This window comes from Gopherus evgoodei, chromosome 2, assembly GCF_007399415.2.
Source record: "Gopherus evgoodei ecotype Sinaloan lineage chromosome 2, rGopEvg1_v1.p, whole genome shotgun sequence".
NCBI classification, from domain to species: Eukaryota; Metazoa; Chordata; order Testudines; family Testudinidae; genus Gopherus; species Gopherus evgoodei.
Window position 1 is genome coordinate 151,653,624 of NC_044323.1, and position 24,821 is coordinate 151,678,444.

At 45.2% G+C, this 24,821-nt stretch overlaps 1 protein-coding gene across 2 annotated transcripts; it reads left to right on the forward strand.

Moving 5' to 3' along the window:
- The first annotated feature begins 2,525 nt into the window (after positions 1–2,525).
- Positions 2,526–23,732, forward strand: C2H2orf42 (chromosome 2 C2orf42 homolog). Of its 2 annotated transcripts, XM_030551945.1 has the most exons (9): positions 2,526–2,615; positions 9,402–10,236; positions 13,140–13,250; positions 13,598–13,705; positions 17,540–17,644; positions 20,176–20,283; positions 20,595–20,695; positions 21,868–22,030; positions 23,055–23,732. In XM_030551945.1, exons 2-9 carry the CDS (start codon positions 9,414–9,416, stop codon positions 23,261–23,263), a joined length of 1,728 nt encoding a protein of 575 aa, XP_030407805.1. In that variant the 5' UTR covers positions 2,526–2,615; positions 9,402–9,413; the 3' UTR covers positions 23,264–23,732. The 2 variants fall into 2 exon arrangements, with proteins under 2 accessions (XP_030407805.1, XP_030407804.1); XM_030551944.1 differs by lacking the exon at positions 2,526–2,615 and having other exon boundaries at positions 9,393–10,236.
- The last annotated feature ends 1,089 nt before the right edge of the window (positions 23,733–24,821 follow it).

Here is a 24,821-nt window from a genome sequence, read left to right on the forward strand (position 1 = left end):
CTAGAGTAGACTCTACTAGGATCTAGCAAGTAAAATAGCTCACCAGCACCGCTGGCTAACAGAGATATATCATTGGCACACTATTTTAATATTTGGCAGTTGGGGGAATTAGAGATTTTTTTCAACCTGAAACGTTTCTAACACCATAAGAACTTAAAGGCTCTTGATCATGCCTGGGTACTTTGTAAATCTCAGGGCCATGTTCTGTTACCAACTTAATATAACTTAACTCTCATTTCATTCCTACACTTGCAGTAGTTTTGCCACTCCCTGTAGGGTAAGTATGTAGCTGGATAATTGTTGCTTAATTTAGCCACAAGAATTATTGTGAATGACTTCCTATAACAATATACCTGAGGACCAGATCAAGACAGTGATGCATTGGAGACATACAGGAAAAACCCACATTCCCATGTAATGTTTACAATCTAAACACTGCACCATGGTGTTACTGCTTTAGAAAGGGTCACACTCTTGCCACCTCTCATGACTGTACCAGGAGTCTTGCTTTGTTTTTCTTGAAACCATAGCTCTTGGAATCCTCAGCTTTCATTTGGGGGGGGTGTGGGGGGGAGGGGGAATTCTTGCCCTCAGTGTTAGAGAAAAGCGTGACCAAGCTCTACCAGTAAGCTTCACAGTTAGATGTCATATGAAAAGAACACCTTTTATTTTTAAGATATTAGTTTTAAACTAATCTCATGATTTTTAGGGGTACCTGACATGATTTTTGGATAGTTGGGGTTGTCAATACTTGTGAATACCTAGGCCCAGATTCACAAAATTATTTAGGCTCCTTACTTCTGGTGAAATCAGTGGAAGTTAGGAGCCTAAATGCTTTTGAAGATCTGGCCCTGAGTCCAATGTGAATGTGTAATTCATGAACACATAAGTGAAAGTGTGCTTTTAATGAGTTTTCTCACTAAATGCAGGTGCAATCCTGGGCTCGTTGGGGAAAGTTACATGCCTGTAAAGTGTGAATTTAAAGCCCCATCTCACTATAAGTGTGCCTATGAATACCCTTATTCAGATATAAGAGCACGTGGGGGTAGTCTTTAGTTCAACTGACCTTGAAAGGCAATTAAGCTAAATTGCAAAAAGCCACTTATTCTGGAACAAGTGTTCATGCATGTTTTATAGAAGTAGATCTAGGTGGCTTAATTATGTTGATACAGTATCATAAATGGTAAAAGATTTCTTGTTCAGACAAGCCCAAATTCACATCTACACCTCTGCATACCCACTGTGACATAATTATTAATTCACACTCAACTACACTCCCACTGTTAACTTACTGGCAAAGTTACATCTATACTTAAACCGCTACAGTGGTAATGCTCTAAAGAGTCTCAGTATACATCAGAGGTTGCAGCCTTTCAGAAGTGCTGTGCCGAGTCTTCATTTATTCACTCTTGATTTAAGGTTTTGCGTGCTAATAATACATTTTAACGTTTTTAGAAGGTCTCTTTCTATAAGTTTATAATATATTACTAAACTATTGTATGTAAAGTAAATAAGGCTTTTAAAATGTTTAAGAAGCTTCATTTAAAATTAAATTAAAATGCAGAGCCCCGGGGCACTGTGAGTGCCACTGAAAATTAGCTCACCTGCTGCCTTTGGCATGCGTGCCATAGGTTACCTACCCCTGCTATAGATGCTGTCAGGAGGGGTTCTCCTATTAGTACAAGTAATCCACCTCCCCCAAAGGTGGGAGCTAGTTTCATGAAAGAATTCTTCCATTGACCTAGCACTGTCTAAGCTAGTGGTATACCTATGTGTCTTGGGCGTGTGGATTTCACCCCGAGAGACATAGCTATGCCAGTGAACTTCATATTGTGGCCTGGCTATCATTCGCATTAAGTATAGTCATGCTGCATCAGTCCATTGAGCCAAGTATCCTGTCTTCCTACTGTGGCCAGCTGCTTCAGGGTTAATGAACAGAACAGGACAATTTCGAATGACCTTGTCTAGTCCCAGCCTCTGCTAGGTTTAGGGCAGCGGTTCTCAAACTGGGGGTTGTGAGGTTATTACATGGTGGGGCGGGGGAGGGGGGAGAGTCATGAGCTGTCAGCCTCCACCCTAAACCCTCTGTTGGCTCCAGCATTTATAATGGTGTTAAATATATTAAAAGATGTTTTTAATTCATAAGGGTGGGGGTTTGCAGTCAGAGGCTTGCTGTGCGAAAGGGGTCACTAGTACAAAAGTTTGAGAACTGCTGGTTTAGGGATACTCTGGAGTTAGGTCCCTGATCATACTGGCTCATTCATCCTCTCATTTGCTATTTACACGTGCACCCATTAACTCACTGGCACGCTAATTCACGCTCATTCATTAATTAGATTAATTACACTCCCACGCATTACTGAGTTTGCCCCATAGCAAGCTCGCCCCAGCGCATTAGTAAATTATAAGCGAGCTAACCTGCCAGCAGCTGCCAGGCGGAACTACACCTCCCATCATGCTCAGCGTGCCTACCACGTGATGGAGGACCGTCCAATGGGGACTGCCGTTACAGCCGAGGCCCGCTGGCCGTTTGTAAGGAGCCATGGCGGAGGCCGCTCGCTGACTACCCTCGCAGGCGGCCCGGCTGGGACCCGAGGCCCGGGGAGGCCGCCCAGGTAAGGGCGAAGTTAGTCCGAAGTCTCGCTCTGGAGGGGCCCAGCTGTGGCCCCCCGGAACAGGAAATGACATAAGGGAGGCCGAAGAGGATCCTGGGAAATAATGAGGGGGGATAATGGGGGTCTCAGGCCCCTTTCTCCAGACCCTGGTGTTGGGAGAGGTGATGACATCAGAATGTGTTATCGATACTGTTGCAAGCACCCTCCTTACATCACTGTGGCACGTGCACCAATGTGACATAAGCGATGCTGTCGCTGTGACACAACCGGGGTAATCATGGTGCTACGGCGCATGTGCCCATGTGATGTCATCGATGTAGCTGTGACACTATGGGGGTAACCATGGTGCTACGGCACATGCGCCCATGTGATGTCATCAATGTCATTGTGACACAACTGGAGTAATCGTGCTACAGCGCATGCGCCCATGTGATGTCATCGATGTCGCTGTGACACAACTGGGGTAACCATGGTGCTATGGTGCATACGCCCATGTAATGTCATTGATGTCTCTCTTATATATTGGTGTAACCATGGTGCTGCAGCACATGCACCTGTGTGATGTCATCAGTGCCATGGTGACACAGAAGTGTAACCGTGATGCTGTGATACTGTTTGTGTGATGTCATCAGTGTCACTATGACACTGGTGTAGCCATGGTGCTGTGACACAGATACCCTTGTGACATTATGCTGTGTCATCTCTGCAGTCACTGTGACACCGCAATGTAAAGATGCCGTAGTGCATGTGGCTGCGTTTGGTAGACCAAGTGATGCCATGAAGTTACTGTGGTATGACAGTGTCACATCACAGTGTTTGGCCTCTTGATGCGATGATGTAGAAGTGCATATGACCAGGTTGTGGGTCCTTTATTATCTTCATGGCATTATTGTATTGTGATGTATTATTTGGCATAGTGAGATGATGATGCCTTGAAGACAGAATTTGCATCTTTATGGTAACTTCACAACAGCTCTGTGCATTGTTGCTACATTGTAAACATCAGAACACTTGGGAAATCACAAACCTTTGTATCATGATATGGTATCACCATGAAATGCCACTATCAGGTCAACCTGTGCTGTAATGTGACATCCTCCAACCATCAGAGGCTGTGACTAACCAAGGGTTTGGGGGGCAGGAGGGTTGGAAAAACGTGCTCATTTTTATTAAAAGTGATGCAGATCCGTGATAGGTTTAGTACGAATAGACAAATCGCCTGTGGTCGCTTTAAGCACTGTGATGTCTAACCCTAATTTGAGCACCTGCCAAATGATAGGGTTTTAAAAACACAGGGAGCCTTGTCTACATTAGTGTCTTTACTGTTAACACCAGCACTCCCAGTGTTAGCAACAGTCAGGTTTTTTTTGTTTGTTTGTTGTTGTTGCCAGAAATGCCTAGGGTGGCCATTGAGTTACCATGATGTTATGATACAGCATTCTACACAACAGCTTCTTCAATATTTGGTGATGTGATGGTGCAGAGGTTGTTATATAACAATATTTTTGCCTCACGTTCATGTAATCAATTCATAGTGGCAAAGCAAAAGGAACTTTATCCTGAAGAATGCTGGATCAGGATATCATGTGCTTTGACTCATCTAATGTACCAACCACCCTTTTGTATTAGAGACTGGATGCAAGCTGCTTCATGATTAGGCTAAATAGGGACAGCCCTCGGGCTCCTGGCATATTGACAGTGCAGCAAAATTTGGACTTATTTAATTTAGGAAGATCTAAAAGCTGTTAATGATTTGGATCAATCTGTTCAGTCTAGCTTGCAAATTATCTTTTTATTTTATTCAAGCCATGTGTGACTAAGGAAGGAAAGACACCTAGCAAACAACTGCATTCAGACACACTGCTTACACAGTACTGCTGTGCTTTTCCTCTGCATCTTTTCAATTTAAATCAAGGAACAAAGACCAAATAATCCCTCAAAAGAATCTTTCAAACTATATCATATTTTCTCCAGTATTTTCTGAGCTCTTATTATCTCTGTGTATTAGCTACATGCTTTTTTTTTTTAACATGGAAATAACAAAAGAGAGAGAGTCCTCTGAATCTGTAACATTATAGGATTACTTTACCAGAGCCAAGTTTGTACATGTTTGGTAGCTGTTCTTCAAAGTTCCATAACTTCTCATTCAGTCCTTGGTGAATGTGTCATATTGCCAGCCTTATTCCATTAAAATCATTCCTCACCCCGTCTCTTTGAATGCCCACAAGTGAGTTGACAATATTACCATACAAATAAAAACAAACATCCAACTTATTTCTTCATCTGGTTCCCAGTGTTGACTCTGTCTTGCTTAGATTGGAAGCTCATTGACGCAGGAAATGGCTTTATTTTTGTGTCTCATCTTTTGTCATAGAATATCATAGAATCATAGAATATCAGGGTTGGAAAGGACCTCAGGAGGTCATCTAGTCCAATCCCCTGCTCTAAGCAGGACCAATCCCCAACTAAATCATCCACATGCACATTACTGGTACTGAACAGACAAATAATACCACTTATGACAAGGTCCACATCCTGTGAAATAAATTGACATCATCCTTTGCTCCATCATTAGATAGTTCTGAGCACAAATAAGTGAATGGGTCTCAGTGCACAGAGTTTGTGTAGTTGGTGAGGACTCAGTTCAGTTTCCCACCTACAAAACATTGTAAGAAAACTGAAATCTGCCAATGTTCATTGGGCTATTGCTAATGGTCTCAGTAAGGACTTTGTTCTCTGACCTAGTCATTTTGGCTATATTTAGACTTGGAACAATGAGATTTTTTTTTGGTAATTATCAGTAAATGTTGATTTCACTGTACACTGAAGTCAATGCAAAAATGTTTTCATTGATGATCAAAATGTACAGATAGGCAAAGTAAGAAAAGAACTATTTGAGACTTACTAGAGTTTGACTTAAGGGTATTTACTTTGTGTATTTTGACGTGATGTTGACTATTTGTGTTTAACAGTTATAAAACTTTAACTTTTAATCTCAACAGTTACTGTCATTAAATCGTTTTGGTCCTCCCCTCTCCACCACATAATTTCCTGCAACTGTGACAATTTAAATAGATAAAAATTAAAAAAGCTTACAATGAACCATTGATATTACCAGTCAAAATTGTAAATAAAATTTGATTCTGCCTAGCCTAGTTTATTTCATTTTGTATAGTAAAAGCCATTAGATCACTTGGTCCTCTCATTTTTTTGCCAAAGTCCTAGCACACATAATTCATTTAAATCCTAGCCTTATACATTCTACTCCTGGATGTTCAGTGTGTTCCAGAGGTCACTTTCTGCTGCATTAATTGTAGATCCAGGTTTCACCCTCCGTTCAGCTCTGCTCTGTTGTGCTCTCACAGCAACAGCATGACAGGCTGCCACCAAGAGATCAAATGGAATTTCTTCACTATGACACCTAAAATGTAGAGGCTAGACACTGGTCAGAATTCCAGGAAGACTTGAAAGCATCAAATCACACCTTTTCCCATCCCCCTCAGACACAGAGCCCACATGAGACATTCTTAGCTGAAGATGTGAGTACAACTTATGGCCTATGTTGCTTTTCCTCTGAAGGAAGCGTCAGCAGTATTATTGCGTGACATTGCGGTGTTGTGGGTGGAGGCAGAGATGGATTTATAAGGCTATTGTATATAATTTTGGCTTTTTTGTCTGCACCACCCAGCATACTGGGAACTCCAGCTGTAATGACCACAGGTTATATATAAAATGAAATGTGGAAAATAGTTGATCACTCCATATCTTCACCTTCAGGGCTCTGCACAACTGTTTCCTCATCTCACTGATTTTTTAAATCTCGTTTTCCTGCTCTCATATTCACCTTATCTTTCATGTCATCCCCCTATTCACTCCTACACATGGGACTGACTCACACTCTCTTAATAACCACTAAGGACATACCCTTACATTTCTAACTGCCTTTCCTCCTCCCAATTCAGTTTGCCATTGACTACTTCCTGCAAGCCACATGCGGAACTCTCATTGTCAGCCCCACACAGACAGAGGAGGCTACCATCATGGCAGGAGGCCAGCTGTCATACAGAGAACCAGTGCACAGCACACTCTGCAGCAGTGGGGAGTGAGCAAATTTTGACCAAGAGCAAACTCTTACACTTTGAAAGCTGCTGGGGAATTGTTAATGTCCATGCAGAGGAGAAAGGAGATTTTATATATATTTAAAAGACACATTAAAAAGACCCCTTATAACAAGCTGTATAGAAGTCAGTGTTTCTGCCTTAGAAGAGCTGAGACAACTCTGCCCACATTTGACACCTGGGCCCAGATCATCAAAGATATTTAGATACACCTCTACCCCAATATAACGTGACCTGATATAACACGAATTCGGAGATAACGTGGTAAAACAGTGCTCCGAGGGGGCAAGGCTGTGAGCTCCAGCGGATCAAAGCAAGTTCGATATAATGCAGTTTCACCTATAACGTGGTAAGATTTTTTGATGCCTGAGGACGTTATATTGGGGTAGAGGTGTACCTGCCTGAATTACAATCCCATTTAGATGCCTATGTACTTTTGAGAGGCCCTAGTGCTTAGAGTACTATCCAGATTGCTAGCAAGGGGTCAAGACTCTGATCCTTGCAGCCTTAACTCTGAGTTGTCTTGTGGGGCCTGGTTTGCCTCTAACACAGTTTTACACTGGTGTAATTCCATTGACATCAATGGAGTTAAACCTGATTTACATCCGGATGGGGGAGGCTCTGTGTCTTTAGCAGACTTACTTCTGAGTTAGGGCTGAAAGATGAGATCCCTACATAGTAAGAATATCATAGCAATGCCATTCTGATCAGAGTTTTAAGTTCAGACCTTGTCTACACACGGAAGTTACACTTCTTTCATACGGGTATAGATAATACAGTACTGCTCTCCTCATGTGGATGCATTTATACCAGTATAAAAATGCTTATACTGGTGTAGCTTTTTCCCATATGGGATAGAAGGAACAGGAGTCAGCTATATTGGTATAAGGCACCTTTATGTTGATGTAGCACCAGGTATAATTGGTAATACTCACACACCTCTAATAAAAATAATTATATCGGTATAAAACTGTGTGTAGACCAGGCCTCAAGGTGGGTGTAGTAGTATTATGGATATATAGGCGCCTTTGTTTTCAGTTTAAACTGGTTTTTACTGAAAAAATCTTGGTTTTTTTCCCGGATTTTCACCCTACTTTTGTATCATTCAAATATATAGAAAGTAACTTGCTTTATTAGGAAAATACGTATGTCGCATGCATTGCATCATATGATAATACATTAGTCTGTGTGTATATTCAAAGCATCCTGTGGTAGTGACGCTAGAAGATACACACAATAAACAAACAGGCACCCATGCAAGCCCTGAAGTGCCTGCGCATCTGAACATACTGATGAATTTCACGCCCACCACGGACACATTTCAAGCTGTTAGCAGGGAACAGTTTAAAGATCTGACCCACTAAAATGGGAAGAAAATGAAAATTGGTATAAGAATGTGTTTCAGCACACAAGGAAAGTTTAAAAACAAAAATAGGAGGAAAGGATGAAGTGGAGTGTATGCACTACAAATCATGTGGCTCAGTTCTTAAATGTCAGTATTTATTGGCTAATAGTTCTGTGTTTACAACAGCAAACTGTTTATTCCAATGAAAAGTTTTATTTGAAGATTAAAGTGATATTGTTTTCTTAAACTCAGAGGAGAAATTGTGTTTTGAGTTCTGTTTTAGTTCTGCTGAAAATCACTTTAAATTCCATTCATCAAAGTATTAATCTACTGCATACTTTCCCCCCATCCTTCCATCCACCAAAATAAACCCTGATATTTACTCAGAAAAATTATTAATAGTTTTTTCCACCGATTTTCACCTCTTTTTGTTGTAGTAAAAACACCAATAAATTCCCGGGGAAAAATAAATAAAATAAAAAATGAAGGGCCCTTGAGATAGTAGGTGTCTTTAAACTTCACTTTCTCCTGGACTGAAGAGATTTAAAGTAACGTATAGCCTGAACATGATGCCGTGTGTGAGACAGAGAGAGAGCATTGTCTCCCCGGAGCTTTTTTTGAAAGAGCTTCCGCCATCACCTCCAGCTAAAGAAGCACTAGGATCAATCGGCCACCACTATTTTAACCAACGTGACTGAGATTGTCAGAGCTGCCTAAAGATTTGAACACCCAGTTCTCACGGAAATGGAGGGGAATAGGGCATCTAGATCCCTGACATGGCTTTGAAAACAGCACCCCACCTTCAGTGCTGCTCTTAGGGTTAGATGACATGGTGAGGAATATGCTGGTGGCTGCCCCGCTTCACACAGTCCAAGTCTCTCAGCTTGGAAAGTGACTATGTATGCATGAGACTGACTCCATCTATGGGGCCCCTTTGTAGATTTAGTCCTAAATTCTTTTCAGTTCTTTGATTAAGAGAAGCTGTGATGAACAACACAGGTAAGGACACTCTTTGAAATATAATTTTTAATTCTTGAATTCTGTTCCTAGCTTTGCCGCTGACCTGCTGTGTGATTTTGGGCAAAAAATCACTTCCCCTCTCTCTGCCTCTGTTTCCCACCTTTTGTCTGCTTTGTCTGTTGATCTGCTGAGGGCAGGGGCTGTCTCTCACTATGTGTTTATACAGCTCCTAGCACACTGGGGCATTGAGCTCCATTGCGGCCTCTAGGTGCAATTGTAATACAAATAATAATAATATGAGCAGCTAGGAAGCGAAGCAGGAGATCCAGTTTGATTGACTTCTTGACTTCCCTGATGTTTCAGGCTCCCAGGAGGATGGACCCGAACTCAGTGAGGACTAAAGTCCCAGCCTTCTTATCAGACTTGGGAAAAGCTACGCTCAGGGGAATAAGGAAATGTCCCCGATGTGGCACTTACAACGGCACCAGAGGGCTGAGCTGCAAGAACAAAACCTGCGGGACGATTTTTCGCTACGGCGCTCGGAAGCAGCCTGGCGTCGACGCTGTGAAGATCATCACGGGCTCAGATCTGCAGATCTACTCGGTACGGCAGAGAGACCGGGGGCCAGACTACCGGTGCTTTGTGGAGCTGGGGGTTTCAGAGACAACCATCCAGACTGTGGATGGAACCATCATCACGCAGCTCAGCTCCGGACGCTGCTATGTCCCGTCGTGTTTGAAGGCAGCCACTCAAGGCGTGGTGGAAAACCAGTGCCAGCACATCAAGCTGGCTGTGAACTGTCAGACCGAGGCCACCCCTTTGACCTTGAAAAGCTCCATCTTAAACTCCATGCAGGCCTCCCCTGAAACTAAGCAAACAATCTGGCAGCTGGCAACGGAGCCCACCGGCCCCCTGGTTCAAAGGATTACCAAGAACATCCTGGTAGTGAAGTGCAAGGCCAGTCAGAAGCACAGCTTGGGGTATCTCCATGCCTCCTTTGCTCAGAAGATGAGCAATAAGAATGTTCCAGAGCACAGGTTTCTCTGCTCCTGCCAGACTCTGAAATCCAGCAAGGCCAGCTCTGCCAAGGAAGAGGCTGCCCAGAGATGTATTCACTTCTTCGCCTGCATCTCTGCCTTTGCCAGCGACGAGACCCTGGCGCAGGAGTTCTCGGACTTCCTCAGTTACGATTCCAACGGTAAGCGGGGCTAGGGCCGGGGTGGGCCTGCAGGGAGGTTTAGAATGACGAAGCGAGTGAAAGAAGATGGCGGGGCAGGTGGGGGAAATGAGAGAGCACAGGGTTTGGTCAGCAGTATTCCAACTGATGGGGAGTGTCTGCACAGGGATGGATTGCCTGAACGCTACTGTCCATTCCCCCATTTGATGACTGCTAAACCATGCTGGCCGCAGAGCATTTCTGTCTCCGGCTCAGAAAACAAATGTGGCCTGCAGCAGATCAGGACCACAGGGGGCTATCGCCCCCTTTGCAGGCTTGATTACCTACCTCAGGGGTAGGCAACCTATGGCACGTGTGCCGAAGGCGGTACGCGAGCTAATTTTCAGTGGCACTCTCACTGCCCAGGTCCTGGCCACTGGCCCGGGGAGCTTGCAGTTTAATTTAATTTTAAATGAAACTTCTTAAACATTTTTAAAACCTTATTTACTTTACATACAACAGTAATTTAGTTATATATTATAGACTTATAGAAAGAGCCCTTCTAAAAACTTTACAATGTATTACTGGCACACAAAACCTTAAATTAGAGTGAATAAATGAAGACTCGGCACAGCACTTGTGAAAGGTTGAGGACCCCTGACCTACCTCATCCCCATGTACGTAACTTACTTTAGAAGAGAAAGCAGAAACCTTACGTGGGTGGTCTGGGTGGGAGTACTGAGTCAGAGGCAGTAGCACAGTGGATCACTGCTGGCTGGCTTCCTTCCTCCTGGGCTGTCTTATGTGGAAGAAAATCAAGAACCTAGGAGTGGGAGGCAGATGAGTGTTTCTCTTGGGGTAGCTAAACTGGGAGGGAGCATCTCTCCATTCAAGATTACAGGTGCACAAGTCTAATGGGCTTTAAAGGGTTTTTTTGGGTAGGGAGGTGGATTTGGGCCTGTAAGTAGTGTACATTAAGAGATGACTTGTCTAATCAACCCTGCTTAAATACGGCACTATGCTGTTTTGGCCAATGCTTCTAACTATATTGTCACTAGGACATAGTATAAAAGTGGATATATGTTTGTATTTGTATTTTGGAGGTAATCTACATCAAGTGGCCTTTGGACTAATAAAAAACACATATGTGGAAGCTGAGTAAACTAATTATTTCCAACATCTAGCTAATCCAGATTGGCTACGTGAGTAGTAAGGGCTTGATTTTGCTTGCTATTTAGGGACCTAAAGATAGATCATGGGAGTCAGGCACCAAGGTGCTCTTTAAAATTCCAGTTGGCATCTAGCATAAATATCCTTACTAAAAGTAGGTTCCTAAATACCTTTCATAATGTTGGCCCTACGGAACTAATTCTGGTTTATGCCCGTGTAATTAAGATCAGGAACAAAACTACGCATTGGCGCTACACTAGTGTAAATTATTATCTGTATTGGGGAGCAGGGGAGAGCCCCCATAAAGGATCATGGTCGCATTGTGCTAGGTGGTGTGAAATTGGTGTATGATCGGAACCAGGCTCTAACTGGCCAAACTCTATTAACATGCACTAACGCTGCTGCTGACTTGCTGCGTGACCCTAGGTAAGTCACTTAACCCATCAGTGCCTCACTTTCCCCATCTATAAAATAGAACTGATCATACCTAGGAACTTTGGGGGCTTAAGTGATTAGTGAAGTGCTTTGAGATCTTTGGGTGAGAAGTGCTAAAGAAGTGCAAAGTATTATGGTTATTGTTCAGCCATTATCACGTCCATTTTCACCACCATTTTGCCAACATGTACATACTGGGCCTGGTTAATCTCTCATGTAACACCGTTTAACCTGGTGGGGCTACCCCATGAGAGGAATTGGCCTATTGAGTTCATTCCCTCTAAAATTACAAAGCAATCCCTTCAGCCGTATTTTGGAAATCCGCTAACCCTGGTGCAAGCAGATACAGTTCCTACTGAAGTCAGAGTTGTACCTGTTTGCATTGGAAATGAATGAATCTTGCCTTGAATACAGTAGCTGTTGTGCCGGCCATACAGAGGTGTGTTGTGGTTTGATATTAGTTAGGATCACTAATATGGAAGCAAAAGCCGCTACACAGAGAAGGAATGGAGACCAATGCTTACACTGACATCTTACCTAGGGTTACCTAGGGAGGTGGTAGAATCTCCTTTCTTGGAGGTTTTTAAGGCCTGGCTTGACAAAGCCCTGGCTGGGATGATTTAGTTAGGGATTGGTCCTGCTTTGAGCAGGGGGTTGGACTAGATGACCTCCTGAGGTCCCTTCCAACCCTGATATTCTATGCTTCTATGATTCTTATCCATGTCTGCATTCCTTTTGATTTGCCCCTCCACAGTCACCCCCTGCCACCTCTAATATCCTAGCATTTCCTTAGTAGCAAGTGTTATTGTTAAAATGGCAAAATGCTTTTAGTTATCACTCCTTCCCCTCCATCCCTCACCCTATTTTCACTTTTAACTTGTCAAACAATTCCCTTTTGGGGATGACCAAAGTTGTTTTTGTTTGTTTGTTTGAATTCTAACAGTCATGTACACATGGGAAGGAAGCTCTTTTCTCACTCTAAAAGCTGCTACATATTTTTTTCACACCTGTAACTCAAGGTAGCTGGACTCTGGATATGTGGCTTATTGGCAGTCCGAGATCCTTACTTGTGTGGTGAGTAAGGATTTGCAGAAACAGGTCCCTTATTAACATGGAGAGGGAGAAGTGAACGTTTGAAAATACAGACTAAGTTTAGATCTTGCACTTTCAGGTAAGGAACCTCACACGTGGGTAGCCCCACTGAGTTTAGTTGGATTATGCACGTCTGTCAATTTAAGCATGCACATACATGTTTGCAGGATGGGGGCCGGGATGTTGCATTAACCTCACGCTTAATTATAATTGCTTAGTTATAAAGACTCAGTGGTTGTTTTTTCCAGGTCTCAAAGGGATCAGAGTGCCCCAGTTAGTTTGCCATCCTGAATCCACCGTGCAGGCTGGCGAGCCCACTGCTTCCAAGCCAAAAAAGAGGAAAAAAGATGAAGCATCTGGTGAGGGACCATTTCAGTTCTTTAATAGGGGTTTCAATGGGTGTCTGTAGATTGGACCAGGTCATTGCTGACCTGGAGGAACATTTGAATCTTCTAACCGGCCTCTGATTTTTTAATGGGATTCAATGAAACTAGATGTTTCCTCTGTCTTGTCTCTGAATGCACTTGGAGTGCTGGTTGTTAGAAGTGGAAAGCACTTTGTTGATTCCATCCCTGTGCAAGGATGGAGCCCCTGGGGATCTCAGTTGTTAAACTTGACGATCAGACGCTACTATTCTAGCTCTGCAGGTTACAAAGAGTGTGTCCCTAAAGCTTGGAAACTAAAGCTTTTTTTAATTGAACCTAAGGTACACAAGGAAATAGTCCACTCCTGGCTCAAGATCCAGCCAACTGCAATCTGAGGAAAAGTGGACTGAAAAAGCCAGCTGTTGCGTCTTCACTAAAAAGGCAACAAGGTAAGTTTCATTTCTGCGGTCTCTTTCGCTCAGCCATAAGAGCACCAGAAATACAAAAATACCTAGTGTGTGGGGAAAAAAATCCTGCCAACCAAGGGCCAGATCCTTAGCTGTGGTGAATTAGCATAGTTCTATAGAAGTCAGTGGAGCCGTGCATATTTACACCAGCTGGTGATTTGGCTCAAAGTTGTTATAACCCATGTGAACAGGGCCGGTACAAGGATGTTTCGCGCCCTAGGCAAAACTTCTACCTTGAGCCCTCCCTGAACCCTGCGGTGGCTCCCTGCCCCCACTCCCCTGCCCTTAGGCACCCCCCCGTGGCAGCTCCCCCTCCGCCCTGAGGCGCCCCCCTGCAGCAGTCCACCCTCCGCCCTGAGGTGCCCCCGCCACCATGGCAGCTCTCCCCCTACCTCCCCTGGCCCAGGGAGCCGTGTGGCAGCTGCCCGCCCCAGCTCACCCCTGCTCCGCCTCCTCCCCGAGCACGCCATTGCTGCTTCACTTCTCCTGCTTCCCAGGCTTGCGGCGCCTAAGCCCCCTCCTTACTTGCTGCAGGCGGCCCTTCCCGCGCCCCCCTGCCCCAGCTCCTTCCGCCTAAATGCCGGCTGTGACCAGGGCAGCCGAAGATCCGGCCACCGCGGTCGCCGCCAAAGAAAATGCCACCCCCCAAATCCTAGCGCCGGTCGCCTAATAGGTTGCACCAGCCCTGCATGTGAAAGAAACATTATGGGCCTGATTCTCCTCTCGCCTACGCTGGTGTAACTCTAGTGGAATAACTCTAGGTTTGCAATGGAGTGAGATGAAAATCAGACCCTATATCCCTACGCTTTCTTATTGCAACTGATGGTTCCATGCCGTTCTCCTGCATATTGGCAAAACTATACACCTGAATAACAGTGTCTGTCTGAAAGATGGTGCTGACTCTCTCGTGTAGCTGCTTGGGTTTGTGCCTTGTCATACCGAGTTTAAAAAAAACATAGCGGGGATAGTGTTGTGTTTATAGAAAATAAAAAAAATTGTTGAAGATAAAACTGAACCGTTTGGCCAAATGGGAATAGAAAACTGACTTGAGCTTTTATTCTGGCCTTTGTCACTGTCGTTGTGTCGTCTCCCAGCTGCATGTCTGTGTGAGATGATTCTTTGCCAGAATCAGTGAACAGAGGCATTTGACAACCACACGGTGGCAAATATTTGTGCAAAAAGACGAGCCAGGTTCTGTCTCCTGATTTTCTAAAGTCTGGGGGCCTGATTCTCCCCTCCTTTACTCTTGAGTTACTGCATCAAAGCCAGAAGAGTTACACCAATGTATTCTATGTAAGGGAGAGCCAACACTGTCGTTCTGGCAGGGGACACGCCAAGTGCAAACGGCACTAACTCAAATAACTCCTGGCTTTCTTTTGGGTTATTTATACATGTATATTTTAGAACTGTTTATTTACCTCTCATTTTAGGATCGCTTATTTCTCTCTATATTTAGGATTATTTCTGTTTACCGTGATAGAGAGTTAAGGCTCAATCCAATTCCCATGGGAACCTGTGAGACATTAATGGCATTTGGTTCGGGATCTTAATAAATAGGAAAAGAAAATATTTATTTTATCATTTTCCTTATTCACCTGAAATTCATGATTGCCACTGGTTTGTTAGATTTTTCTTAGCACTCTAGCTCTTTCCTTGAAAAAGTAATGAGAGAAAAGACCGAACAAATCAGTTTTCCTTGTCTCTGCTTAAAAGCAGTTACTGCAATCTCTGACTCCCTCTTGTATCTCATCAGCTCTCAGCTGAAAATATCTTTGTTCCTGGTCTGTGCAGCTTACTTTTTCCTATTTAGGGGCCTGATCTTGCTTCAGTTCAATGGGATTACGAGCAGTAGTAAGAAGAGTTTGCCCATTTTTGACCCGATTGGCCAGTTAGAATTCAGGGCCCTGGGAATGTTCCAGTTGGAAATAGACATTGATGGAGTCTGGTGTTTTCACTGATGCAATCTTGTGTATTCACAAAGGACGAACAGCGTCCTGCTCCTGTGAATGCAAGAGGAACCAAGAACAAAAGGAGCAGTTTCTTAGCTTATAGTCCTCAAGCCTCTTGGGCCAACACTAGACCCAAAAACATGCTTTCCAGCTTTTTCGAGGGTCACGCTGTTCATAGAGGCTCCTACTTGGTTATCTTGTTTTTTGCCTCTGCCCTTGTCTGTTCTCAGTTTGTGTGTGTTACACACACACGCACACGCACGCACCCCTACTCGAAACAATACTCAGCCAAAATAGGAGTCACTGGGCAGGTTCACACACACTTTTTGTCATAGGTGGAGGCTTATGATTACAGTTGTGTGTACTGAAGTGTGAGTTTGCACCTATCAATCTCAATGAGGTTTTAATTCATTCGTGGCAGGGTTTCTCCCAGCTCATAACAGGTGCTTACCCTTTACTGAAAGTGCTTTCAGCTCTGGATTGGATACAACAATTTGTTTAATAGCACACAGTGACACTACACAGCCATTTAGGACAAGAAGCAAAAAGCACCGTAGCCAATTGACATTTCAGGGAGGATTTAGTTGAGCAAAATGTAATGATGTCCCCAGTCCTGCAAAGACTTACACGCTTGTCTAACTTTATGCACTGTGTACAGTTCCACTGACTTCAGTACAATTTCTCACAGCATGTAAAATGAACCACACACACAAATCTGTGCCGGTTTGAGTTCCGACTCTCATTTTGGGATATAGTTGATATGAAAGTTCATACGCAATATGAAAGGCCTGATTTTTTTCTGTGGAGCTGAGCACCTGCAGCTCCCATTGAGTTGAGCTCAGCACTTCTGAAAGTCAGGTGTCAAGTTGCAGGTGTGTGTGTGTGTGTGTGTGTGTGTGTGTGTGTGTGTGTGTGTGTGTGTGTGTGTGTGTGTGTAAGTTACACAAACACTTGGCTGTACATGCCAACTGTCGGACCCCAATGACTTTTAATAGTAGAGCTGAGTGAATAATGGCTTTTTAGGCTGGGGGCTGCCCCAAAAAATCTGAAAAAGAAATCTGGTTCGATTGGAGCCAGAGTCAGGGGCAGCTCCAGGCCCCAGCACGCCAAGCACGTGCTTGGGGCGACTTGCCTGCGGAGGGTCCGCTGGTTCGGCGGCTTCGGCGGACCTTCCACAGGCAAGCCGCGCCTGCCTACCTGCCGTGCTTGAGGTGGCAAAATGCCTAGAGCCGTCCCTGGCCAAAGTGAATTTTTTCCTCAAATTGACCCAAAATGTCTTGAGTTCTTTGTTTCATTTTGGGTATTTTCCACCTTTTTTTAAAGTTGGTTTGTTTTTTAAAGCCGACAACATTTTGATTTTAAATTCGATCTTGAAATGAACCTGTTGAAACAGAATGTTTCTGAATTTTCTTCCCCAGCTGAAGCTATTCATCAAATTCAACCCCAATTCAGAAATAGTTTTGGAGCCTGAAAAAAAATAATTTTAGCAGAAAAACAATTAGTCAAAAAACATTCACTCAGCTGTAATTATAACCCCCTGAAAATGGGATGCATACTGGATACAATGTCGTCTTCATCATAGCAGAAATGTTGCTGTTCCTTGCTCTCACATACTCTGCACCCTATGTTTCTGCCTTGCATTTCGTGAAGGGCATCAAGCTCTGGAAACTGTCTGATAACTGTAATGCTGAATATACTTTGGTATATATGTATGCACACAGAGAGCTTCTGGTGTGAATCCAGCATGTATGTGGCCTTTCATTGCTTATTGTTTCCTTTGGGAACCGCATTGGGGAAGTGAAGAATGCTCATCTTCTCTGTTTAAAGAGAGCAATTGTATTTAATGAAGGGTTTCCTTTTCTTTTAGCCTGTAATCAGCTGCTGGATGAGTCACAGGTGACCTTGTCCTTCCAAGAATGGCTGACCAGCGTCACCGAACGCATCCATCAAACCATGCATTACCAATTTGATGGTGAGTTTTGTCTGGGAGCCACCTCGTGAGAGCCTAGAATCTTGTCTTCTTGCTGCTTCATTCTTACAGCAGCAATAGTAGTTAAGCAGCGTAAGTTGTGATCAGCTTTAAATATTTGCTGGGTCAAAGGGAGAAGAGCATGTGGCTGGGGTGGGGCAAGCGTTTCATTCGATTTCGGTGTTTTCTTCAGTCTTGATTTTCTCTGCAGTGAGTGTCAAACTTTCCAGACAACTGTACCCCTTTCGGGAGTCTGATTTGTTTTGTGTACCGCAGGTTCCACCTCACTTTAAAACGACTTGCCTACGAAATCAGACGCAAAAATACAAAAGTGTCAGCGCCACACTAGTACTGAAACATTGCTGACTTTCTCCTTTTTACCATATAACTACAAATCAGCTGGAATATAAATATTGTACTTACATGTCAGTGTGGTACTTGAGCCTGTGTTTCACTTGGGAGCCTTGTCTGAAGCCGGAGCCTTGTGTGGCAGGGCTGAAGCCCGAGCCCTGCTGCCCAGGGCTGAAGCATGTAATGTAGCTTCATGGGGGTCCCTGTGGCACAAGGCCCTGAGCAATTGCCTTGCTTGCCACCCCCTAACACCGGCCTTGCACTTGCGATTCCCCTAAACCCATCCTGTGACACCCCCCCTCCCGGGAGTCACAATCCCCTGGACACTGAGCTAGATGAGTTGGGTACCCCCTAGAAAACCTCTGTGTACCCCTAGTTGAGAACTATGGCTGTAAACATCAAACATGGTCCAAATTGTTGCATGAGGCTTTGTTAGGGTGACCAGATGTCCTGATTTTTGGGTCTTTTTCTTATATAGGCTCCTATTACCCCCACCCCCATCCTGATTTTTCACACTTGCTGTCTGGTCACCCGAGGCTTTGTGCTGGCCTTCTGCACTGGGATGAGTTTTGCCCTTAAGGCTAGATTGTGTCTTTAGGTGCATTAGCTGTAGGATGCATTGTTCCGTGGAGACATCTCTGACACACAGCTCCTCCCCTGTTCTCCTCTTGTTCTGGGAGGTATGTCTGGAATAAAGAACGCTGCTACAGTCCTTACAAGAGTGCATTTAGCTGTTCCTCTGACACTTGGCAGCACGATTGGGGCAAGTGAAGATGGGCTGAAGCTCCATCCAATCCTAAAAGCAGTAAAGAATCCTGTGGCACCTTATAGACTAACAGACGTTTTGGAGCATGAGCTTTCGTGGATGAATACCCACTTCGTCAGATGCATGACATCCAATCCTAGCTCTTCTCTGTCCTCTCCCCACCCATGGGATCACAGGGATATGCTCTGCACCTAACTTGGACCCAAAATCTGGGTATGCTTTATTGGCTATGCAGGGCAGCGAGTGGTCCGCTCAGGAAGCACTAGGGACAATCTAACCATTCATGATTTGGGATCGTAAACATTACGATCTTTGGAAACCAAAGATTTTCCAGTACTGAGGAAATTCAAGTTTGGGGAACGCCAACCTTAGCGCTGATTTTCTTCCTGAAAAGTCTGGGTGGGGTTGGGTGAAAGATCTGCTTCAGCACAGTTTTTCTAAGACAGTTCACTGGCTGAATAACTTCCTCTGGTCAGCAGGAGTTATAGGTTTTTTTAAAACAAAAATCCTTTATTGGCACATCATTTGTAGTCTGTACAGCTCCATTGTTGCCAACGCACCCTGGGTAGTCAGGGTCTGCTGCAGCAAACGTTAATGAGAACTAGCTCACTTCAGTATAGTGCATGTCATTCAGATAGGTCTCAAAGTCCTTTACAAACCTTTGCTGTTCACACTTGGTATGTGGGTTCATAAGTGGTGTTAGAAGCTTGCTACAGATATGGGAGGAAGGTGCTACAGATGGATATCAAAGCCCGTCGGTAGAAGGTTATTGTAGTTGGTTATAAGCAACTTTTTGGACTCTACGGTTATTGATTAACTATTTATTACACCTTTGTTGACTCTTTGTAAAGGGAATCTTATTGTAAAGTGGGACCCATTCACTGATCCTCGGTGTAGACTGACATCAGTGGACTTGCTGATTTACACTTGCTGAAGATCTGCCCTTGCAACCATGAATCATTTAACCTTCTACTGAAAGTGGATGTGGTAGCTTCGTTAACAGCACACAGCTATGCTACACTGCCATTTAGGGCAAGAAGCAAAAAGCTCCATAGCCCATTGAAATTGCAGGAGCAATTTAGTTAGGCAAAATGTAATTGTCCAAGTAGGAATTTGGCCAGTACCCCCTAATTCCATGCTGGAACACTGGTTTGATACTGATGCAGAGGGTATGTTCCTTCCTGCAGCACCCAGTGTTAGCTGGGGAGGTCTGCCATCCAGTTACTGACTGGGCCTGACCCTGCTTAGCTTGTGAGATCTGACAAGACCTTAAAGGGAAAACAAAACTGATCATCTCTTGTGCTAGTGAAACCAAATCCTTGTAGAAGCACTTAAGAATATTTATTCATATCATGTCCCATACCACCTGTTTCCAGTCAAACTGCTCCTTTTTTTTACCTCTTGGTTTAATGTGCAGGCAAACCAGAGCCACTGGTGTTCCATATACCGCAGTCTTTCTTCGATGCCCTGCAGCAGAGGATTTCCACAGGAAGCACAAAGAAACGGCTGCCTAATTCCACTACAGGTACAAGATCTTATGATCTCATAAGCACAAAGTTTTGGAAATCTGAACATTGGGAAATCTCTGATGGTTTCCATGCAGAAATCTGTCTAGTTTAGTGTTTTTAGGCCCTGCATAGGGAGCGTGAGTATAAAAGCTATAGGTGAGGTTGGGTGTACACTGTTGGCCGGGTTGCAATGCGTGGTGCTTCCTTCAGGTTACAAAGCCAGTGGTCCTTCCATTTTCTATCTCTGGAGATTGGTGGTGGGATATGGAGCCATCGGATATAGAACAGTGGTGGCCCTACATCTGTAATATGGTCTTCCTGTTCACAGCTTTTGTCCGGAAAGATGCCCTGCCCTTGGGTACCTTCTCCAAATACACCTGGCACATTACCAACATCCTGCAGGTCAAGCAAATATTTGACACTCCTGAGGTAAGGCCTGTTTGTTCTCCTGGTTCCTCTCTAAAGACCAAGCGTGGAGCCCAGTTGGTTAGGTCAGCAGGCTGGAGAGGAGACAGGGCAGAGTTAGACACTGCTCCCGCAAACACACGCATTGAGTTCAACGGGACTACTCACCTGGGTAAAGTCAGATCTACGCAACCAAGTTTTATCCGCATGGCTTTGTTATGTAGCAGCCTGAAACCCCCCCTATGTAGACTCAACTTATACCAGCAAGTGTCTTTTTGCTGGTATAGCTTGTGTCATTCAGGGAGGGGAGGTGGCTTAAGTATACCCGGAAAAGGACTGCATCTCCACTGGGGGGTGCTGCTGGTTTAGTTATACTGGCAAAGCCTTTGTAGTGCAGACAAGCCTGTAGAGCAGTGGTCCCCAACTTTTTCGTCTGGCAGGTGCCAGATGAAGGACCATGACGGCGGTGGAGCACCTGCCGAAATGCCGCCGAATTTCTGCGGCATTTCGGCAGCGACGCCTCTCGATGACGTCACTTGTCGGCGGCAAGTGGCGTCATCGAGAGGCGTTGCTGCCGAAATGCCGCAGAAATTTGGGGGCAACACCTCTCGATGACGCCGCTTGTCAGGGGCAAGCGACATCGTTGAGCGGCGGCGCCGCCAAAATGCCGCTGAAAGCTCCAGCACCGGCCAGGACGTGGGCGCATTTAGAAGCAGCGCCCGCGGGCACCGCATTGGGTACCCCTGCCATAGAGTTTGCTGAATTGGAGCCCTCGATTGCTTCACAACAGTGATTCTGAGCTGGAAAGTCTGCAATCAGCGGAAAACATTGTTTGGCAGAGTTCCTTCGGTGGGAACATTTGAGCAGGGATCAGGCGAGCATAGTCCAGCCTCAGCTAGAAGGACTAACTCATCGCCCCAGCTGCAAAGGCTTTGATGGTGGTGTGTGTGGGGTTCTCTCTTCTTTCTTCTGGAACTCTGGGCAGGGACTGTAAGCTCAGATGGGCTTCTTCGCCCCCACTCTTCTCTTTCTGGGGCTGTAGAGGTGGTGAGCAGGTGCGTGTGAAGCTGTACGCTCCCACTCTGCCTTGTTCCTGAGCATCTGCAGGTTAAGGGACAGTGCCAAATACAGCTTGGTGGTGGTTGACGGCCACTAAAGCTCTATGCTAATCATCTGTGCCTGGCTTCTGTTGCAAGATGCCCTTGGAAATCACACGCAGCTTCATCCAGAACCGGGATGGGACCTATGAGCTGTTTAAGTGCCCGAAGGTTGAAGTGGAGAGCATCGCGGAGACGTACGGGCGCCTGGAGAAGCAGCCAATTCTCCGGCCCTTGGAACTCAAAACTTTCCTCAAAGTTGGTAAGTTTATAACAGAGGGAAGAAGAGTGAAATCAACCCAAGCAGCTGTTACCTCCTGACCGGTTCCTACCACTCTTGTTTGAGAAAAGAGAGAACTGTCATCCAGTGGTCTGAGCACAGGGGGGTAGTGGGGGAAGCAGACGGGACACCTGGGTTCATTTATATGTGAGGAGTCCTTAGTTCTGGCCATACTGGATCAAACCAGTTGTCCATCTAGCCCAGTGGCCGGAGTCAGATGCTTCAGGGAGTGAACAGAATGGGGCAAATTCACAGCTCCACCACTGACTCTGTAGGTGAAATTCACATCCTTGCAGAGGGTCGGCACAAGATCTGCGCACCATTTATTTCCACTAGTGTCCAGGCCTCATGCGTTCACCCTGCCTGAATCTGAGCAAGTCGCCTCACCTCTCTGTGTCCCCAGCCCTAGACGGGGCTAGTGATGCTTTGTCCTCCTTTGTAAATGTGTTGGATGAAATCAAGTGCCAAGTACTGTCAGCTCCACCACTCATTTCATCGTCCTGTTAAAGACCTCTGAGAAAACCCTTTCATTGAAAAATGGAGATGGTTTTACAGCATGGTAGTACCTAGAGGCCCCACTCTGTTTGGTGCCGTATAATCATGTCCTGAGACAGGCCCCACCCAGAAATCTTACGGACAAGACAACGGCTGGAAGCAAGCAAGCGTTATTCTAATGAAGGGGCAGGGCATTGAGTCTCAGGTGACATGATTTAATTTTGTGGCGGAAGTGGCCAGGAATTCTGGTTTGAGCCTGTGTTTGTAGGGTTCATTTTTTAAGCAATCTTCATTATTATGGCACAATTAATGCCACTTGGGCAGCCTGGGTGTGCCCACAGATTGGGTACTTGGACAACTAAGTGACTGGCTATGCCTACAGATACTCAGCCTTAATTTTCAGCCTAGGTTTAACCAGCCCTGTCTGGGAGGTCATTTTATTACCTCCGTCTAATACACGGTTAGTGTGATACGGCTGACATGCTACCTCCTCTTGCTGCTTCTCCCCCAGGCAACACATCACCTGATCAGAAGGAACCGACCCCTTTCACTATTGAGTGGATCCCGGATATTTTACCCCAGTCCAAGATTGGTGAGCTGAGGATTAAGTTTGAATATGGCCATCACAGGAATGGACATACCACTGAATACCAGGAGCAACGCCCTTCACTAGAACAGACTCTGGAGCTGACACCTCTAACCACCATCACCTTTCCTTGACCTAACACCCAGCCCCTCTCCCCGCTAAGTTTGCACAGCCCTGCTCCGTGGTCTCTCTGCACTATTAGCATTGAGCTTGTACGGGGTTCCGTACTGAACTGCTCTGTAAAGCTGATGTTTTCTGATTTCTAAATAGCCACCGGACTGACCCTAGAAGAAAGACAGCTCACCTGCTCTATAAATAGCATACTTTGATGCTGCTTCACATGTAGTCTTCACTCAAACTGTCCTGTATTCGGAACATACCTCTGCATTCCCAGTCACCAGGACGCATTCAAACCTTTGAGTTGTAGTTCCTTTCCATCACTTCCCCCTGGAAAACAGACTTATCTACAGCTCACAGCTGGGAGAAGACAGTATATTACGAAGGGAGCTAGATCCTTGTATTACTACATGAACCATCATGGCATAGTCTGATTTTATGCCATATGTTAAAATATTTTTTTTAAATAAAGCACACTGGAAAATGGTGCTGCTTTTTTATTTCAACCTCTTTTGGTGGGAGGAAGGCAGTTTTAAAAGGAGATAAACCCCCGTAATAGGGTCCCTTTGTCCGTTCTGTCTCTGGACTTACAAAAATGCTGTTAGCCAATCATGCCTGTGACGGGCGGGTAAACTTGGCTACAGCAGGGCTCGTAAGACTTGCTTCAGAGAGCAGCAGCCGCACCAAACAATGCACTGCATGGCACGGCCGCTGCTTTTTCTTCTGCTGCCAGTTTTAGGCCCTAATCCCAAGGCTGTCCATGGCTGAGTCTTTCCACAGCTTTGGATCAGGCCCCTCTTCCAAGCCCTGGTCATGTGTTTCCTGTTCAAGAACAGCTCGGGTGTGTGCGAAACACTCAAGCGTTCCGACCAAGAGGGGCAGGATCAAATCAAACAGGAAGTACTCAGTGGCTGTAGGAGGTTTAGGTTCACTTCCACCTTCTGCTTGATTTGAAACCTCATCTCTTCCCACTCAAATGAATGGCCTCAGTGCTGGGCTAGGAGGCAATCTGATGTGAGAACTGCCTTAATCCTTTGTTGAATCTGTTCCACTTTCACTACAGATTAACTGGGCCAACATACCCTACTGAAGCCCCCCATGGTGTGGGGGTTAGGGTGCATAGCTAGCATGTGGGAGACCCTTGTTCAAATCCCTAGTCTGCCTGCTCAGAGGATCTCTAGCTAATGAGGTAATAGCCCTTGTCCCTAGACAAGGGCCATTTTACAGGGCCTTTTGTTCCTTTTAATTAAAGATTAATTGCAGCTGGCTGCAACTCCCCCCCCCCCACACCCACTCTTTGTCCACCATGATCAGGAAACCCACTCAGGTTGTGGCAGACCCCAGTGCATTCCCCTGCTCTTTTGAGGGGTGTGAACTGAAGGCTCCCACCTCCTGGGGAGAGTCAGAGGGGGATGATCCCTGTCCAAATCCCCTCCCTGTCCCAAGAAGACAATGGCCTCCTGAGAAAGGGGGGAGGGGAGTTCAGACAAGGATAGCCCATCTCAAAGGACAGTCACCAAGGAGGCAGGAAATCCCTGTGCAAACCCCTGCTGAACAGGCAGCTGGGGGATTTGA

What these genes read in the sequence shown, in the direction of transcription:
- C2H2orf42 (XM_030551944.1), top strand. Translation starts at nt 9,393, where the DNA reads ATGTTTCAGGCTCCCAGGAGGATGGACCCGAACTCAGTGAGGACTAAA. An exon ending in GCTGCCTAATTCCACTACAG is followed by an intron (nt 20,284 to 20,594) that starts GTACAAGATCTT and finishes TCCTGTTCACAG; the next exon opens with CTTTTGTCCGGAAAGATGCC. An exon ending in AAATATTTGACACTCCTGAG is followed by an intron (nt 20,696 to 21,867) that starts GTAAGGCCTGTT and finishes TTCTGTTGCAAG; the next exon opens with ATGCCCTTGGAAATCACACG.